Below are 20,752 nucleotides of genomic sequence, written 5' to 3'. Positions count from 1 at the left end.
TCCCCCATCCTATATTTGTGCATCTGGTTTTTCCTTACATTTGTCCCTATTGAAATTCATTTTGTTAGTTTGGGCCGAGTTCTCCAATCTGTTACAGTCATTTTGAATTCTGTTTCTGCCTTCTGTGGCCTTCACATTTCTCTTTCCCACCCCTTCTCTGGCACAACCATGAGAAGGGATATGAAAGCTTTTGCTTACATTTTCAAACTAACCACAGCTTGCTGCGCCATCCAAACCCGGACAAGCTATAGTTATGCTAACTATAGTTAGCGGAAACAAGCCAACGTCAAGGCATAGTCTATGGAGCTGGATTGTTTCCACTAATTGTGGTTGAGGTTTAGGATTCAAATGTAATACTAGTTGGCGTCCGTCTGTCTCGGGAGACAATGGAGGAATGTACCTTTGGGGGTGAGGGTAAGCTGCTGGAAGGTTGCAGCGCCTGCTGTGGCTGTAGAGACTGATGCAGGAGAGACATGTTTTATTGCAGCTAGAGTAGATGGTGTCCAGCTGTGCTGCTGCAGATGCACCATGATGTTTCTTCTTTCTGCACTCCTTCCAGCGGTCATTCTTCCTCTGGTCACTGCTATGCATACATGACCTGACTGCCTGTTACCAGGCACTACAGTCATCTGCAATGGATTCTCACATGGCAGGGTCTGGAAAACAAGCCTTATGAGGGAGTTTAGCCTGAATTAGAAGAGTCTGAGAGAAGATAGGCTAGCCATCTTCCAATATCTCAAGGGCTTTCACATAGAAGATGGAGCAAGCTTGTTTCCTCCTGCTGCAGAGGAGGGTAGGATCCAAGCCAATGGATTCAAGTTACAAGTAATGAGATTTTAACTAAACAGGAAGAACTTTCTGATGATAAGAGCTGTTTGACAGTGGAACAGACTCCCACAAGAGGTGATAGACTCTCCTTCCTTGGAGATTTTTAAGCAGAGGTTTGATGGATGTTTTGTTGAGATTCCAGCTTTGCAAGTGTTGCGACTAGATGACCCCTGGGATCCCTTCTAGCTGTACAATTCTGTGCTGCTGTGAAAAAAAAACAAGTGAAAGTTCAGGCTTCCAAGAGTGACAAGACCATAGTGAAAGGTCGTGCAGCTTATTGTAGGAGATCCTTGTCTAATTGGCCACTTCTGATGGGGATTGATGACTCTAGTGCAAGATGTTTATGTGGTGTAGCTTTTCATGAATGCTGAAATCAAACACTGGTGTGTTTATGCCTCCGTCAGTCAGCTGATCTGGTTCCTCAACATCACTCGTTGCTCTGTAAGCAACATGTGTTAATCAGCAGCCATGCTTTTTGTGCTTGCTTTAGTTTAGAATCTCCTGTCAGAGGGGAATGGTCACTCTGACAGGCTATCAGTGAGCAGAAAGGGCCGCATTAAAATTGAAATAATGTTATGACTGTGAATGCAATAATCCTGCTTGCCTTTTTATAACTGAAGGCATCCAGGTTCTAAAGAACCAAGTGCATGTTTGAATATCGCTCCCACATCTGAAAAGACAGGGACATGAAATAGAACCACAACATCTCTATAGGTCTCCAAACAGATCTCTGTGTCAGGATTCGAGGTGTTGTAGTGATGATCGGTGTCCTACTAAACCTGGAGAGGCCCAGCATTAAATGCCCATTCTGGACTTCCGGGTTAGCGCCATCGGCTAATGGTGGATTCCCTCCGAGCTCTGGAGGGAATTGGCTCCGCAGGATTGGGTCTTGACCGCTGCGGCGACGCGGGGACCCTCAAAAATCACAGGTGGTGAAGCCTGTGAACCTGGTGACTCGGCGGGCACCATTTGCGCCCCCCGCGACCTGTGAAGGAGCCTTTTTAAAGGCTTCGGAGCAGGGGACGGGGTGAGCGGCACGGTGCTGAGAGTCGACTGCTTCTCCTGCGGAGTGAAGCCGCATTGCCATGGTCGGAGAGCGCTGACTTCTTTTTGTGAACAATTGGACTTTAAAGCAACAACCCGTGAGTAGTACGGAAATTGGAAAGAATTTTTTTTTTTTAATTAGGCACGGTCGGGGAAGGCGCAAACAGGAAGTCCGTCTCCCCGTCTTGTAAATAATTTAAAGCAAGGACCTGCTAACTAAGGTCAAGAGAACCCTTTCTTTTTTACTTGGTAAAAGACATTAATTTCACGATTTGGCAATATAAGTAATCTTACTGGAGGATAAAGAGCTAATCTTGGGAGCTGAAGTGCCACCCCCCCCGGACCCGGGAGTGCTCTGCGAGAGAGCCTGCTGATGAGGTATTGAAGAGTTTGACAGCTGTCAAATTTAGCTGTCAAGACGGGAAAAGAGAACTTTGTTTCTGTTGTTTCTGCTGGCTATATTTGTTACAATTTGGTTACAATTTGTTGAAAACAAGGAAGAACTGTTACAAACTAACTTGATTTTTGGATTTGAATTGGAAGGAATATTAAGTTACCAAAATCCCTCTAGAGGGGGATTTGGGACATTACAAGAATGGCTGGAGGAGGGAAAATTCAGGCTGGGTTGGACAAAGTTTTTGTTCTCTTGGGAAAGTTACAAGGCCAAATTGATGTTTTGGCTACAAATGTTGCAACTCTGAACTTAACAGTAAATAACATCACTGAATTTGATAAGGATTTGACTCAGGAAGCCCATGCAGCTGGACAAAAAGAGAAACTTGAGAGCTTTGGGAGTGTGGAGAAGGAGATATATGTTGTTCCTGAGGAAAAGGAAGGAGGAGCTGTAACTTTGCAGATGATAAAGGAGAGCCAGAGGCCTGACATGATGGCTACAAAGGAAAATAAGAACTTGATGTCGAAAATCTGGCTTGAATTGGAGATTGAAGAATGGAGAGATCTCCTCATGTGGAGATCTGAAGACCCAAGGATTACAAATTTGCTTAAGGTGGAAGTTGGAGCTTTGGGGACATTTGGAGTTGAAAGGAATAAGAAACATGATTCGGGCTCCACTTTTAAGTATGGAGGTCTGGCTGGAAGAAACATGGATCCCGTTGGGCCAGAGCTTCTCCGAGATCTGGTGTTTAATATTAATGACTATAAAAAAAACCGGCAGAGAGGAATTGAGAGAGAATTAAGAGCCTCGGACGTGGGATCTCCAGGCTGATAGTAGACTAAGACTGATGGACATTTGTTGGGGATTGAAACCGGGAAGGGGGGGTGGAGTTTGGGAATCCAAAGGGTGTATAATTACAATCTGTTTTATTTTTATTTTATTTTGTTATTTGTATGAAAATTGGGGAATTCGTGGAAGGGAAATTGGGTCGACGTTAGAAAAATGTTTTAAGAACGAGTATTGATGCATAAGTATTGTGTTTAAGTTTGGATAAGGCAAAATTGGTTTTTTAAAATGAACTAAATAGAAAAAGGTTAAAATTAGGGATAAGAACTTGCTGAACTAACATTTTGAATTGGAATATAAGAAGGGGAGGTGTGGGGAAGTCAGGGAAATATGTTATAGAAAGATAAGGATTGTGAACTTTATGTGTTTTTAAACCTTTTTGTTTTTCCTTTTTTGATTCTTTTTTAATGTATTAAAGTTGAAAATTTCAATAAATATCTTTTTTAAAAAAAATTAAATGCCCATTCTGCCATGAGGCTTGCTGGCTAAACTTGGGCCAGCCACTGTCTTACTTCACAGGGTGGTTATGAGAATAAAATGGGGGAGGGGAGGACATTGCAAAGCCATGTTGACACCAGTGTGTGCGCATCATTGAACACTCCTGCATTGTGCCGGTGAATCCAGTTGAGTAAAATGGCTTCTTGATCCTTACCCTCAAGTCCTACTTGGGACAGTGTTGCAGAGACCTTTATGTAAGAAATTACAATCTTTAAAAAAACAGATGTCGCTGTTTATACTTCACAACTTTTTTGCACTACAACTTGCTTTTCCACGCCCAGAGTGAACACTTGGCTCCAACTGCTAGTAGCCTTGGGACTACAGAGCTGGAGGGAAGTATTATTTGCAGTGTTAGAAACTGGGATAGAAAAGCTAGGAGCCAAATGGCTTCTGGGACCTGGGTTGGGGGTGCCAAAACAGAAGGTCTGGTCACCATGGTGGGTGGGGAGCAACAACACTTTTATTATTTTTATAAAGCACTAATATGCAATTCATATAAGAGACATATTATTAATATCACATTTTATCAGAAATTGTTAATACATGTTTAATTTGGTGTTTACAATAAAAATATTGGTACCATACTTCAGTTTTCAAAACACTGTACTCTTTATGGTTAAACTCCATAACATATTGTCTATCTTTAACATATACTTCGAGGCTTCAAAGCACGTACATTTCAGTAATCTTTGAGTGTTAGCTAGCTGCAAAAAATAGCACCTAGACTTTTTGAGGTACTCACAAATGGAGAATCCTTAGGGGCAAAATGTGTCTGGCGCCCTGCTAATTTCGAAATCTGATTATTTGGCCACATGAATCTGCCAGGAGTCTATTACTGCTGGACTGTTTGGGATTAGGGTGTGGTGGTGTTGCAATCTGCTATATATGGTGCTCTGAGAGTAGTGGAAGTCACTCATTAAAGCAACATTTCCTCTTTTGGATACACTTTTGGATACCGTATTTTTCGCCCTATAGGACACACTTTTTCCCCTCCAAAAATGAAGGGGAAATGTGTGTGCGTCCTATGGGGCGAATGCAGGCTTTCGCTGAAGCCTGGAGAGCAAGAGGGGTCGGTGTGCAACGACCCCCCTCGCTCTCCAGGCTTCGCGGACCTCTCCGCAAGCAGCGGAGCGCTCCCGCTGCTTGCAGAGAGTTGCCTGCATGCCGAAGCCTGCGCGCGCTGAGATCAGCGCGTCCAGGCTTTGCGGACCTCTCAGCAAGCAGCGGGAGCCAGCGCTGGGCTCCCACGGCTTGCAGAGAGCTGCCTGTTTGGGGGCTGGGGTCGGGGGAAGCTTGGGCCTCCCCCGCCGCAGCCCCCGCCTGGGGGGGGAAATAATTTTTTCCCTTTATTTCCCCCCCAAAAAACTAGGTGCGCCTTATGGGACGGTGCGTCCTATAGGGTGAAAAATACGGTACATGCTTGTTACTGCATAATTTAATATTGCAACAGCATTAATCTTTGTTCTGATACTAGCAATAGTCGGTGTGGAAAACTGGAATGTTCCAAATGTAGTGGGAAGCTGTGGATGTATGTTTCTAGAACTGTGAAAAGATTTTTTACCTCCCAAGTTTAGATCAGGTGGAATAGACTTTATTTGCGTAGCCGACAGGCCATAGCATCAAAGGACAAACACCGACAAAAATGCATCACGAATATAGTTACCATAAAATCTTGTTTAGATCATGTGTTTGGTTTTTGTCCAGTTTTACAATGAATTTTTATTGTGTTATTCTCTATGGTTTGTTTTTATGCATACTACTTAGAACTGCTTAGGTTTAAGCAGTGTATAAATGCCATACATATGTATTTACTTACACACACACACACACACACACACACACACACACACACACACACTACAGTAGCCTAACAATAGGACAACTTTCAGAAACTTGTTCTACTGGATGAGACTTTAGGTGCAATATCTGTCCAGGGGTTATCACTCTAGATCAGCCTTTCTTAACCTTGGGTCCCCAGATGTTTTGAGACTACAATTCCCATCATCCCTAACCACTGGTCCTGTAAGCTAGGGATCATGGGAGTTGTAGGCCAAAAACATCTGGGGACCCAAGGTTGAGAACCACTGCTCTAGATGGTGGTTCCCCGGACTACCCTAAACTAACTTGAGGGTTAAGCAAAATGTGTGTACTAACTGCTTTCAGTTTGAGCACAGCAAACTATGCTCTGACAAGTACCATATTCTTTACATGGACTGATAGTTAGGTATGCATTTGCATGGTTTTAGTGAATAATATATAGGGATACTATGGTTCTGTAGTGTAGTGACAATTCTTGGAAGACCTTTTTATGCTGACTGGCCAACACAGCTGATTGAAGCTATTTTGATTGGCCAGTCATTTTAATGATTGTTTTGCACTGTTTATTGATTTAATGTGTTTCATACGCTGCCATTATATTTATGTATATAAGTACTTCTATATATAAATAGTGTTAAAATCTCTGTTGAGCCCCTGGTGGTCTTGGGAAAGTTGTCAGTCTCTTTGCTTGAGTCGTTTCACAAGAAAACCTTCTGCCACCCAGATCTCCCTGGAAGAAGGGTGCAGTATGGTGCACGTAGAAGTTTACAATTATGGCTTGTAAGCACTGTAAATCTTGGGTCGAGTAGGTACATGCATATGAGAAAAGAATAAGCATTTCTCATGTAAGATTCAGAGACTAAAATTTCTCACAATCTTAAAATTGTAGGTCTGTCAGTGTATGCTGAACTTGTACTAAATAAATGTTAATGTTTCTGCAAGTTGTCTGGCATGCAGATTTGGTGATGCTGTGGAGAGAGCTGAGCATTAAAGAAGCACCACCACCACACGTGTTGTAGGATTATATTTACTTGTTAAATGGCTATCATAGCTGAAAGACTGCTTGGGTAATGAAAGATGTCTAGCAAGCAGGATGCGATGACTTGCTTTTCAAAGCAATGCTAGCTTTGATTCTGCAGAACATACTGCAGCTAATATTTTGGCGACTGGCTCTAGACAAACCAATAATATAATTCCTGTGTTGATATATTTTGTTTAGCAAATTTATCTCCCACCTTGCTTGCATCATGGCATGCAAGGTGTCATACATTGCATTCCCAGGCAGTTTCCTACCTGGGCACTTTGCAAACAGAAATTTACTTAGCTTCAGCAAAATGGCTGCATCGTGTACCGTCGGGCAGTGACCTACTGTGGTGGCCTTGGTCAATAACTTCCATCTGAACTGGACAGAAGCACTATAACCATTCATTCTTCTGGACCTCTCAGGGATGCTTGATATAGTGAGGTCATCAGATCCTTTTGGATAACTTGATAGACATGGGAACTGAGGGCACTACTTGCCATTGGTTCCGCCCTACCTGATGGAGGTGCTGCAAAGTTTTATCATATGCTTGCAACACCTGTACACATCTATGGGAAAAGATGTCTAAGCATGTGATGTCATTATTATGCTGATGTTGCCCATCTTCCATTTTCATCAAATCCAGAAACAGTGGGCTCAGTTTTTGAAAAGATGCTAGCCTTCATTCAGCCCACATCCATGCACAAGCAAGTTCAAGGTTAAGAGTTTAAATTGCTAACCTTGGGTTTCTTAGTCAGATGTTTGCCTGCCCTGGGGTTGCCCTCTCCCTCCTAAAGGACAAGGTGCATAGCCTGGAAGTTCTCTTAAACACTGGCTTTTCTGCTTGGTTTTTAAATGGTGGTGACAATCTATTATACCATTCACCAGCTCTGATAGAGTTCATTTGGAACAAGGGTTTGGTGCCTGTCCTCTGTGCTTTGGTAACTATGGGGCAGCCTTCTGAACACGAGGGCACCTCCCATATGTACGTCCTCAGTACTTGAAAGAGATGCTGGAAGTGAGGGCATAGAGCCTCACCTTTTTCATGGAGGCGTTCTTGCTCTGTAATGTTCCACCTGTTGCTGCTTTTTGACAGATAATCACAGTACAGTATTTTAGGGAGGCATTTTAGATGCATAAGGATGATTCTCTTCTCTGCTACTCTTATGCAACCTGCTAACTTTGACATCATGGTACACTCGTATAACTTGTTCTCCTACTTTGCTCTGTCGGCAGTTTCCAGTGCTTTACATGCATATTCTGGCAGCATTTATTTGCACATCTTTTGCACATTTTAACAATTACAATGGATCTAAAAGTTATTTTATGCTGTAATATAAATAAATAAATAAATAAATAAATAAATAAATAATATCCCGCTCATCTGGCTGGACTTCCCCAGTCACTCTGGGCGGCTTCCAAATAAATATTAAAATACAGTAATCCATCAAACATTAAAAGCTTCCCTAAGCAGGGCTGCCTTCAGATGTCTTCTGAAAGTCTGGTAGTTGTTGTTCTCTTTGACATCTGGTGGGAGGGCGTTCCACAGGGTGGGTGCCACCACCAAGAAGGCCCTCTGCTTGGTTCCCTGTAACTTGGCTTCTCGCAGTGAGGGAACCGCCAGAAGGCCCTCGGTGCTGGACCTCTGTGTCCGGGTAGAACGATGGGGGTGGAGACGCTCCTTCAGGTATACTGAACCAAGGCCATTTAGGGCTTTAAAGCTCAGCACCAACACTGTTAACGACCTCAGTTCCAAATCTTTCATTGCAAAATTATTTGGAGTTGAGCAAGTCCGTCGCACATGGAAATAACTGAATTCCTTCTGATACTTCCAAAACTGGTATGTTTTGTTTAACTACTTTGGAATAGTAATCTGCTTTGTCATGAGCTTGAAAGGGTGTATCCAACACTTGCTCTGCTAGCGCAGCAGACTTCTGCTTGCTCAGTGGAGCTTTCCTCTCTCCTTTCTCCTGCAACCCCTCAGAATCTGCTCCAGAGGGTTGGAAGAAGAGGGGAGAAGAAGAGAGAATCTCACTGGGCAATTGGAACTTGATGTGTGTGGCATTGGATATATCCCAAAGTACAGTCAATCCTACTTTTGTAGATAATAATATTCCCATTTTGCCAATATGCCAAAGTAGACTGATCTACCAGCATTCTGTCCCCAGCTAGTCAATGTAATTAACTTGTTTCATTTTGCAATACAAATAAAGTTGGCTCTTGTATATTCTGGGAATTAATCATTTTGCACTGATATATATAAAACTAGGAATCTCAAGTGAATACCTTCATTTTAAATTCCTGATGTATCATTTTAGAAACTTAAACCATAGAAGTACTTGGCTTGTCCATCTTTGATTTAAACTTGATAGACTCATATCTGTTTTACTGTAGAATTTGGGAGGAGCTAGATCACTATTAAATCTGAGGTTTTATATACAATCATAGGAAACTTACTTGGGCTAACCTCATTCTTAATAAGCATTTAGTGTTCTGCACTCAGGACTGCACCATAATTCTGTAAACTTATAGAAGTGTAGGATTCTCAATTTTTAATACTCAGAAAATTAGTATCATAGATAATTTTTACCGCATAAAATTTTGCAGCATGCACAGTAGTAAGTTAACTGGTAGGTGAACAAAAAGTTTACAAAATCATTGTAGTAGTGTGTGTATATCTTTAGCCTTACTTAACCTTAATTTAGTGGTCATATAAAATAGGATCATACTAAATAACAAAGCTGTGTAAGGAGCACTAAATCTAATGAGTGTTGTTTCAGGTTACTTCCTGGCTGTAATCTTCCTTTGAAGCATCAGTTTTAAAATACGTTCATGAGTATATTTTCCAGTAACTCAGAGATTATAGGTCTCTAGCTGCCTGCTTCTAAACGGTCAGGTGATTCCCTAGTCACGAGTAGGATTACAGACTCATGACCACTTTGACTTTTATTTCATTTGGTTAAACTGAGGAAGTAGTAACGCTGTAAACTAAGAGCACAAAGGAGAAGCTAGCAAAGTAGAATAGGGAATGGAAAGAAATGCCCAGTGTTCCCCCCCCCTCCATGGCAGAATAGAGACTGATAATTGTAAAATTCGGGCATCTTAATTCTTGCCAGTCCTGTTCTTATAATTGTTTCCAGGCCTTAGCATTAGTTCTTACCTGTAGGATTGCTTTATTTGGTGACACTATATATAAGTTGAAGTAGGATCACATTGGACTTCACTGCTTTGCCTGCCAACTTTAAGCTTTTTCCACTCCTGTAGTACAGGAGGTTTCTGGTTAATGGATCACCTGTTTAAAGGGTCACCTGAGCTGAACACATTTTGCAAGTGCACTGCCAAGTGGGTTGTAGTCGGGAAAGAAATGCAGTGGTACCTCAGGTTACATACGCTTCAGGTTACGTATGCTTCAGGTTACAGACTCCGCTAACCCAGAAATAGTGCTTCAGGTTAAGAACTTTGCTTCAGGATGAGAACAGAAATCGTGCTCCGGCAGTGCAGCAGCAGCAGGAGGCCCCATTAGCTAAAGTGGTGCTTCAGGTTAAGAACAGTTTCAGGTTAAGAACGGACCTCCAGAACGAATTAAGTACTTAACCCGAGGTACCACTGTACATTGGTACCTCGGGTTACAAACACTTTGGGTTACAAACTCCACTAACCCGGAAGTAGTACCTTGGGTTACAAACTTTGCCCCAGGATGAGAATGGAAATTGCATGCCGGTGGCAGCGGGAGGCCCCATTAGCGAAAGTGCGCCTCAGGTTAAGAATGGATTTGGGTTAAGAATGGACCTGTGGAACAAATTAAGTTTGTAACCCGAGGTACCACTGTAATTCTGTCTTGCGCGCACGCACGCACACACACACACACTTTAGAGTAGGAGTAGGCAATGTTGTGCCCTCCAGATGTTGTGGACTACAGTTCCATACAACATGAGCTATGGTAAGGATTAGAATTGTAGTGTAGTCTACAACATATGGTGGGCAATACCTACCCCTAGTTTAGAGCTTGACAGTGAAGATAACATAACATTTCTGGCTTTTCTTGTGAAAGCTACTGGCTAAAGCTTATACAACAATATACTGCCAGCTGATCAAAAGGTCACTAGTGTGAGCAGAAGATACTTCCATTTGCATGATAGGGAGGAGTATAATTTCCATCAGTAGTCCTCCTTGCAGCATCACACACTGTTCTTGAGGGTGGCCCTCAGTAGTCTTCATGTGGTGCTCATGTTCATTTGTGACATGGATCACTTGAAGTCTATCTTCTGCTTTTCACCTTGGATATTTGCCCCCCCCCCATGTGAAAGTTTAGTGCAATGCAGTTTCACTTGTGGCAGGTATCTAGCTGAGCGGTTTGACTGCAGAACAGGCACCTACCTAACATTTACTTTTCTGTGGTTGTGCTTAATAATATTGGCTTTGAAAGTGAAGAAACCTGCAATGCGTCCTTGTGTTTCGTAGATCTGATGTTCTCCTTTCCTAGTGATGGTATGCTAAGATACACTTGAAGAAAACAATCTATGTGTGTCTCTCTCCAAGTGTTGGCACTTGGATTGAATTAAAACAAGGTATTTATCCATAGCCAGTCACACAAGAGCAGAGGGTTGTTAAAACATTTATCAATTAAAAACAATTAAACAGTACTTGCTTGTAGTTCAGCAAATTGATTGAATCAATGCAAACTCTTTGTGTGGATCTACTTTGCTTTTTTAAGGTACAGGGACATGTTCAATGCATTGTGATCACAGTATAATCTTCACTACTTTGATGTGTTTGTAAAAACAGCAAGCTGTGTTTCAGTAAGTAATATAAAATTGGTGGGAAAGCTCTAAAACAGCACAGTGCAGGACTTCAAGTGTTCATTGAGTGGTAAGGGCAAAAACTTACAAATGGCTTTAGCGGTGCTACCGAGGCCTCATGTGGGATAAGGCCCATTGCCTCACTGTAGAATGGCTTTTAAATACGTCTGTCTATATAGAACATACAATCTACAACTGAAGTGATGAGTGGCAGCTAATCATACCAGTCACAATTTTACAAAATAATGTGTTAAGTGTAACATCAAGACTGGACTTGAAATGCACTGACTGGATCAGGCCTTTCCTGTATATTATACCAGACTCATGGCCAAAGAGCTTGGTGATAGCCTTGCTTTGTATTCTTTAGTCTCAAAAGAGCAGGCAACTTGAAGGGAGAGTAATATATACAGGGCTTTGCCTAAGTAGTCTATTGCAGGTGAGTTTTATGTGTGTGTTGGGGTTGAGTTAAACACAGCTCATGGTATCTGAACCTACTCTAGCATTGTTGCTCAGCCGTGGTCTGCAGTAATCCATCTGCAGCACAGTAAACCTTACCTTGAAAAAATATTCCCCAGATTCTTCAGGCTCAGACACATCCCAGAGTAGTCTTTCAAGTTTAATACTTAGAAATTATGCAATTTGATGCTAGTATAACTTCCCATGATGTGCATACGTTGTTCAGGTTCTTCCAGATACTATCCTGTCACACCAAGGAGTTGAGAGTACTGTTTTTCTGGTAGATAACCCGCTTGAAAAAGATGAGACATTCTGTCCAAGTTGACTAATAGTTTCTTAATGTGATTGCAGGAAAATTGTTTTTGGGAGTGGCATGCTTAACTTGCAGGTAATGCTAAGAAGCTTGAGAACTCTTCTTCATAAATCTGGAGGCCCTTTGGGGTCATTGTATGTGATTCAGCATATGCTGACTTACTCCTTCCTTCCTCCCCTCTGTTGATGATGCTCATGGCCTCTCATGTGATCTTTGTTCACTGACTGTCTCAACTGCAAACTTGTTCCTTCTGAAAAGGATGTTGGAAAGAAGCATGAAATATTGGTTAGAGCTCTCCTACATAATTAATTTTCTATGGCACTGCAACCATGATTCTTGCATCAGTGGGAAAACATGTAGGCACATGTTTAGCACAGCTAATTAAGCTGCCTGAGAGATCCTCTGCCGGCCCCCTACTAATGACTGTGCTCTTTCCTCTCTTCAGTCAGGTCAGTTCAGTGAGGATATGATTCCTACAGTGGGCTTCAACATGCGGAAAGTTACCAAGGGTAATGTCACAATAAAGGTATGTTTTTCTAGTTTATGAAGGCAAATACATTGTCCTGCTAACCACTTCTCAGGGAGCAGATGAAAGGAGACCAGTTCAAGCTTGGGGGGGGGCATAAAACCTTTCCATTCTACCACCCATTCATTCCCTGACTGCTTCTCGTACCCATCATCCTATTAATATTGTCTGCTGGGTTCAAAATTTGTAATAGAGGGTCACGGTGTGCAACACTTGATGCTGTTTCGAGCTTGCAAGTTATTTACGCTGTTTTATATGAATCCTGGGACGTGGGTGGCGCTGTGGGTTAAACCACAGAGCCTAGGACTTGTTGATCAGAAGGTTGGCGGTTCGAATCCCCGCAACGGGGTGAGCTCCTGTTGCTCGGTCCCTGCTCCTGCCAACCTAGCAGTTCGAAAGCACGTCAAAGTGCAAGTAGATAAATAGGTACCGCTCCAGTGGGAAGGTAAACGGCGTTTCCGTGCGCTGCTCTGGTTCTCCAGAAGCGGCTTAGTCATGCTGCCCACATGACCCAGAAGCTGTACGCCAGCTCCCTCAGCCAATAAAGCGAGATGAGTGCCACAACTCCAGAGTCGGCCACGACTGGACCTAATGGTCAGGGGTCCCTTTACCTTTACCTTATATGAATCCTAGCTTCCTATAGTCGGCTGTAAGCAATTGATAACTTTTAAAAGGCTACCGACACAACTGTGCCATAGGGCACAAAGCTTGGTTGACACCCCCCCCCCGATGCTGCTGTCATTATTACATCATAAAGCAGGGATGCAGTACTTGCAGCCCTCCAGATAATTGTGTAGGGCTCTCATCTCCTATCAGCCTCAGCCACTATGGCCAGTGGTGGTCAACAACATACAGAGGTCCATAGGTTCCCCATATCTAGTATTGAAGGATAGCTATTTTTTTAGGATTATATGCATTTTAGGGTAGTTAGAGGAAATCAGGCAATGGGTTACTGCAACTTGGCTGATTAAGTGTGCAGTCTTACTTCTGTGTTTAATAGGACCTGGCTGCCCTGACATGCAATTATTGGGAAAGTGTTAATGGGAAAATGCACAACCCCCATCAATCCAGTTGTTCCTTAAGGTGGGGCCTGCAAGATGCATGCTTAAGGGTTCATGGGCAGGTGGGGCAGCTTTTCAGCATATCAGTGGACATTTTGGTGGAAAGCAGAGTGGCAAGGTTTGGAGCTCTGCTGTACCTCTTTCAAACTGCCCACAAAGAGAAAGAGCATTGAAACCGGCTGCTGCTGTTCATGCTGCATAGGAGGAGTGTTGATTGCATATGCAGGTAACCCCCTGTTTGCGTGGGGGTTGCGTTCCTGGTTGTCCCATGCGTTGATAGAGCCAGCATAAGCCCACCCCTTTCTGCCTCCAGGTCCAAAACAAACCTGCGTAGGTGGTTGCGCATCACTTGAACACACTCAAAAAGGTCGCTGCCTGTATCAGGTTTTGTCACTGTAACTGTGATTAGGGATTAGTCCTCTATTTGTGTTACTTGGGTCATTTGTTCTACAGATGTAAGCATCTCCCACAACAAATTTCATGTTGCAGTAAAAACAATATTCGTGGAAAACCTCCTTGTTGCTCCTCCTGGCTGACAAAATGCTTTCAGTTTTTTGGTCCACATAGCTTCCTTTATGACTTGTATAACATTGAGTTTAGTCGTTGCAATTTTGTATTCAGCCTCCAGACATAATTCTCCATTTTGTCTCTTAAAAAAGATCTGGGATATAGGAGGACAGCCACGATTCCGAAGTATGTGGGAACGCTACTGCAGAGGAGTAAATGCTATTGTGTAAGTATATAAATCTTGTGATTACTTGGTTGTGGCTGCATTTGTTGTGTTGTACCTACCGGTAGTTCTTCAGGTGTGTTACTCTACTGCTACTGTTTAGCTATGTGCTTGCAAATGGTGCAAGCTTGGGTTTTCTTTCATTTGAACTCTGTTAAATTTCACTGTCTAAGGAAATGCATTAACCGCTTGGTAGCATTGCTATTATTATGTATTACAATGAGTTGAAAGTGCTTTTCAGAGCACTACAAAAGTATGTCATTTTTAAAAAATGACTGTGTTGTATAGGTACACAGTACTTCTATAAAAACCTGGGATCCTATACCCTAAAAATGGTGGATGCTGTTCAAAATGAAGTTTCTCAATACCATGGCTTGTCAATGAAAGCTTGACAATTAGTTTATATGAGAGCCAGTGTGGTGTAGTGGTTAAGAGCGGTAGACTCGTAATCTGGGGAACCGGGTTCGCGTCTCCGCTCCTCCACATGCAGCTGCTGGGTGACCTTGGGCTAATCACACTTCTGTGAAGTCTCTCAGCCCCACTCACCTCACAGAGTGTTTGTTGTGGGGGAGGAAGGGAAAGGAGAATGTTAGCCACTTTGAGACTCCTTCGGGTAGTGATAAAGTGGGATATCAAAACCAAACTCTTCTTCTTCTTCTTCTTCTTATATTTATTGTAAGCAATTGAACAAAAACCTTTTAACTGGACTTCCAAGGCAACATCCAATGCATAAAAGTAAAACATTGAAACCACAATTTATATAAAAAAAGGAAAAGCATGTTCTTAACATACAGTGCAGAGGAGAATGTCTAGTCGAGTGAATGCTCTGATCCCAAAAGAGTTATCAGTCTCTCTAGCAAATCAGACTTGCATATCTACTTCCTGTGAATCCACTTGATTGTTCTTTAATCCCTCACAGGGATTCCCAGCATGATACCAGCAAACTGCAAACATTAGATCATACTCTAACACAATCTAGTTCACACTGCAGCACAGTCTCTAATCTACCTAGTTGCCTACTGCAGCAGCTACTGTTAAGGTTAATATCTATGGCTTTACTAGGTTGCATATGTCCTCAGCACTGACCCATTACTGGTGAGCTATTTTATAACCTCTAGCAATTTTGCTAGAGTTACTTTGGCTTAGGTAGGATTGCCTTGCACAAATATTTTATATTGCATAAACCTAGTGGTCACTTACTGAACTCCTTTAACAGGTATATGGTGGATGCTGCGGATCGTGAAAAAATAGAAGCCTCTAGAAATGAGCTGCACAATCTATTAGACAAACCACAGCTACAAGGAATCCCTGTAAGTTGTAAACATCTGGTCCGTCATCCCATACAAACTTTTAAGGTTTTAACTTGTTTTGAAAGGAATTCTACCTTGTGCACAAATCAGTCAAACTCCACTTGTGTTCAGCTTCTGCAGCTCCATCTGTTCCATGTTCTTAAGCATGCTTTTGACCTTCTACTGAATCAGACCATTGGTCCATCTAGCTCCTGGTTATCTATAATGACCGACAGTGGCTCTCCAGAGTTTAGGCAGGAGTCTCTCCCAGCCCTTTCTGGGAGCTCCATCCCTCTTGTATTAATCCTTGTCTGGAAGTTTCCATAGAACTAATACACTACAGCAATGTAGCCAAAACATGAAGACTATTCAAATGTTTCCCAGAGTGGAAGCTGTTAATGTGAAAAGTCTTAAAAATAACTTGCTAAGAGGGTTGGTTTTGACAATCTGTGTTCAAAATGTTTTAGTTAGCGAACGCTGCTAACTGAAGGAGCCCACTATATACCTAAACTTACCACATCTGACTAGGGTGCTATGGAAGCAAGCCCTCTGGTTTTGCTTCCTGCTTGGTGTGCTCACATCTGGCTCCTTTACTGCCTCTGCATGCAGTTTCTGTGCTGCATCTGATGGGACGACCAGTGGCGCCAGAGTGTGGGGTCCCTTTGAAGTCTCTTCATAGGTTTGGTTTGAATTCAAACTACGTCTACAAATAGATAAAAGCCTGAGCTTGTTGAGGCTTAACTGCCTAGAACCTGAAACTTTGGTTCTTTCACACTACCGATTTATTCCCTCTATGCTCTGGTTTACACGAAATTGGGCAAGTAAGTATCTTGTTTTAAACAGAATGTAAGCTGCCTTCACAAGAAGATGGGGTACAAATAAATACAATACCTTCTCTTTTCAGGTTCTAGTACTTGGAAACAAAAGAGACCTTCCCAATGCTTTGGATGAGAAGCAACTTATTGAAAAAATGTAAGTGACTAAGCAATTATATGATAAGATGCTCTGTGCTGACTTGCTGTGTTCAAAATTAAACTTGGTATGGTAAGAGAGGTGTTGTCTAAGAGACTAGTTTCATATTGTAATGTGATTCTTAGGAATAGTGGTAAGATGACTTACCTTAGAAATATTCCTATTAATTACAATTAGGGATTATCACTAATGTGTTCCTGTGCTGCTTCTCTTCCAGGAACCTGGCTGCTATTCAAGACAGAGAAATCTGCTGCTACTCCATTTCCTGCAAAGAAAAGGACAATATAGGTGATTAAAATGCATAGGTGCTAACTTCCACTGGGTGCACAAATTGGATTCATAAAGGCTGTTCTTGCAAAACTGCATGCATCCTTTCAGACATTTAGCAGTTCATGCCAACACATATACTAGCATTTTTTATAAATTCAGAACTGTGTAATTAACTGACTGTGAGACTAGATAGACCAAACATATGGTTTCATAAAAGTGAAACTGGCAGGCCACACTTCTGAGCTAAAATATGGGAACTCGGAGTTTAATCTCTATAAGGTGTCTTTCATTGAATACCCTGACAGTGTGCTGCAAATGCTTCTGTCTTCCGCTCAGAGCAGTGGAATTAGTCTATGGTGGTACCTGGGTAATTGGAAAACTACGTATAAAGACAAGGAAAAAACAATGTGACTAGCTTTCCCCAACAATTATGATCTTCAAGCTTAAAGGCCCAAAGAAAGAGTCAAGAAGCACGTGTAAGAAAAGAAACTTGAAGATGAACTAGAATCAGTTCAAAGCTGCACTTCCCAAAAAATTAATTCACATTCAGTCTGGTGATTATGGGAACAACTTTCAGGTGTAGTTCAGAGATTTTTGAACTAATTCAGTGGACTTCATTAAACCAAACTAGTTCATTCCAAGCACTGGCCTTTGTAGAATTTCATTTAGTTTGTTGTTTATAGGTCTATAACTGACTGAATATATAGCATAGACTGTGCCTACAATGTTCTTCATGATTGTGTGACTTAACAGGTGTGTGTATGTACACAGCATTTATATAGCTAAACTTATTGCTGTGCAGAGCATAGTGTACATGCTCATTTCTTAAGTATCCACCTCTGTCCTAATTAGGTTTCCCTTTCTTAATGTGACTTTGGTGCCAAATGTTGCCTGCCTATTATTTAGCACTTTTTGAAAGAACAGGTAGTAATAGTTTGCCCCGAAACCTATCCAAAAAACTTTTGCCAAGATGCCTGGGTCCTGGAGCTTCGCAGCCCTATGAGGTATTTCTGTAAATGGATCATTAATGGAACACCTGCCTGCTATTTTCCTATGGCCTCCCCACACCCAAATCCGGAAAAGGAAATTATTACTTACATGTATACCCTAGTCTAACCCTTTTGAATATATATATGTGTGTAGATAAGTGTAATCTCCTTTTTAGATTGGATGTTCAACTGCAGGAAGTAGAATATCTAAGATAAATGACAACTGTTTCTTTTTCTTCTAGATATCACACTTCAGTGGCTTATTCAGCATTCAAAGTCCAGAAGAAGCTGAAATATCACCGATAACACCCCCAGTTGGCCATAGTCTGATTTGTCTGCTCCTTCCATGATGAAATGTTATTCAGGATAGTCCTCCTGTATCCAAGGAATTGCCTTTTTTCACAGTTCATGCCTCCATGTGCACTGCTGAAGACTTATATTCCTACTTCTGTCATAAAAATTGGCTAGAGTTGTCATGAGTCGTGCAAATGTTTTTTCTTAGTTCATCTAAGCAGTGGCAGTGGGTGCTTCTCCCCTCTCAAAGGCTATCATTAAATCAGTGTGTTTCTGCTCTGGTCTTCCTGAGCCAGGTTTTTATATTTGATTGTCAACAAACTTATTTAATTCTTATATTTAGTGACTCGTTGAAGATGCTGACACAGGGCAGCGCAAGGATTCTAGCACCACTTTATTGTGCTTATAAAGCTTTTCAAACACTGTTTAAATGGGATACTAACTTTTTTCTCTCTCAGATGCATGTGATATGTATTGTAAAATGGTTTGCAATGGAAAGTGCCAGGCACTAGGTATTAAATCACTAAATTACCTTGAGTTTCTCAAAACTTCCTTCATTCTAATGAATGAAATGTCCAATTGTCAACTTTTGTATCTGTGCAGGCCATTGCTAATGACTTTATATGCTGAAATTCTTAAGGGGAATAGAGTACTTTTGAAATAGAGCTTTCAAGTGTTTAAACACACAAGCAAGTCAAACGAACCTGGGAACCTCGGACGAGACGGAACAATCACACCTTGTTCCTCGAAATGCTTTGCAAAGTCTGCATGGCACCCTGATGGTGTCAGACTCCCAGCACAAAATAATTGTATCGTTATCTGGCTTGTCCTCTTAATGGAATAATTGAGCACCGTTGCACTTGGTGCTAGGAAATGCCTAGGCTATTGTGACAACTCTAGATTTGCCTGCTTTCTCGGTGTGTAATCATGTGTAAAAGTCCACAGGCTAAGAAATGTTGAATGGTGTCTTGAAGCACAAGAGAATCAATGAACTGATCCTGTTTCTTGGTTAGCTTCTACACAGCATAGAGGTGTATGAATCAAACTGTAACACTACTTTTGTAGCTTTACCTTCTTGGCAATGTCAATATTTAAAGGGACAGACTTGTTAAGGCTGGTTTTCTTCATACAATGTCGATGTAGCCCACTGTATGCATACAAATATATGGTACACCTGCTTGTGTTGCCCCCATTGTTTCGTTTGTTTTTTTAAGCAGCACCTGCATGTACTTGGATGTTGCACTTTTCAGAGTCCATGTTAACACAGGTTTGGTACATTTAAGGGCACGTTCATAGTATGTCTTTCAAGGACAAAATGGTTTCTCAAAGGACATATTTCATACTGGAACCCCCCAAGTACTGTGATCAGCCATGGTATAGTATGCCTTTGCTAATCTGCATGTATGGCAAAACTCTTCTCATCTTCTACTGGCATTCCTGTGTTACTTACTTTCAAAGGCTCTATGCCAAAAGGCCACAGGCCATGCCTTTACAGTATCACATGGAGTTTGTAAAAGACTCCACAGTGCTATCAGGTGGTCTGGGGGAAAAGTAACATGGGATCATACATTAGCCGCAATAGCCAAATATGTGTGCATTACAGGCAGAATGTATGAAGACTCATTAAAAAGTTACAGCAGCTTTGCAACAGCAATTGGACCAAGTTGACTTAACACACAAATGTGCCCCACAACAGCCAGTTTTGCTTTATACTGCCATGGCCTTACTGTTCCCATACAAACTTGCTGCACTGTTGCACAGGCACAGCTATTGCTTCCATTAGCAAATTGAGCTTTTTTGCATTTTTAACTTCATATATGCTTCTATAAATCCTGTATTGTTGGTGCTGTAGAGACGAGGTCAATCACTTGCTATTGTAGTTGACTACAGACTGCTACACTTAACTAGAGAAACTCTGCTTGTGCCTAAAAATAAGGAAGCTGAACTAGAATGTGTCAACTTTTCTTCTTCTTCTGAGAATCAAATTACTGTTAAAGAAACTGGCCTGCTGCTGAATTCAGTGTGGGTTCTTTTTTTGTGCATACTTCACAGCTTTCAGCATTTCGACATCAAAAACCACTATCAACTTTTTAATCTGTGCATTAATCTCGGCATGTGAAGAACTTATACATTTACCAAACTTTGTAAATATGTGAATTTTTTTATTTAGGTGGATGGCATTTTGTTTTACTGCTGTTTAGCTTTAACCAATAAACTTATGTTTTCAGGGTTATGCTGGCATGTATGTAATTGGACCTTAAAAGGGTCAATGTGACCGAAATAGAGCTGGAGTAAGCCTGTATTCTTATTCGAACATTAGAGACTCTCACTGTTTCTGTGCTTATGGAAACTTGCATATGTTCCAAGTCCTTGAGACTGTGGGCAACTGCACTCTCCACAGCGAGTGAAGCCTCAAAACCTAGTGTGTGAAATATCCAGTCCAGTCTCATGCAGGTGTCCTTCCTGTTCATAATGTAGAAATTTGTATTCCTGTACCATTTCCCTAATACACCCCCTTTTTCTTTTTACAAAATGTACTTTACCTAGCTATGCCCTGGGACGCGGGTGGCGCTGTAGGTTAAACCACAGAGCCTAGGGTTTGCC

At 41.8% G+C, this 20,752-nt stretch overlaps 1 protein-coding gene across 1 annotated transcript in view; it reads left to right on the top strand.

Moving 5' to 3' along the window:
• Positions 1-20,381, top strand: part of ARL8B (ADP ribosylation factor like GTPase 8B) — a 29,125-nt gene extending 8,744 nt beyond the window's left edge. The window contains 6 exon segments of the mRNA XM_053378127.1: positions 12,463-12,543; positions 14,264-14,337; positions 15,551-15,644; positions 16,528-16,595; positions 16,813-16,883; positions 18,097-20,381. Of these exon segments, the coding sequence (XP_053234102.1) occupies positions 12,463-12,543; positions 14,264-14,337; positions 15,551-15,644; positions 16,528-16,595; positions 16,813-16,883; positions 18,097-18,146 (438 nt within the window). The 3' untranslated portion in view covers positions 18,147-20,381.
• Positions 20,382-20,752: the final 371 nt, after the last annotated feature.

The sequence above is a fragment of the Podarcis raffonei genome, chromosome 2 (assembly GCF_027172205.1).
Source record: "Podarcis raffonei isolate rPodRaf1 chromosome 2, rPodRaf1.pri, whole genome shotgun sequence".
In the NCBI taxonomy this organism is placed as follows: Eukaryota; Metazoa; Chordata; class Lepidosauria; order Squamata; family Lacertidae; genus Podarcis; species Podarcis raffonei.
The sequence above is the reverse complement of the archived record's forward strand: the minus strand, read 5'-3'. Positions and strand labels throughout refer to the sequence as shown.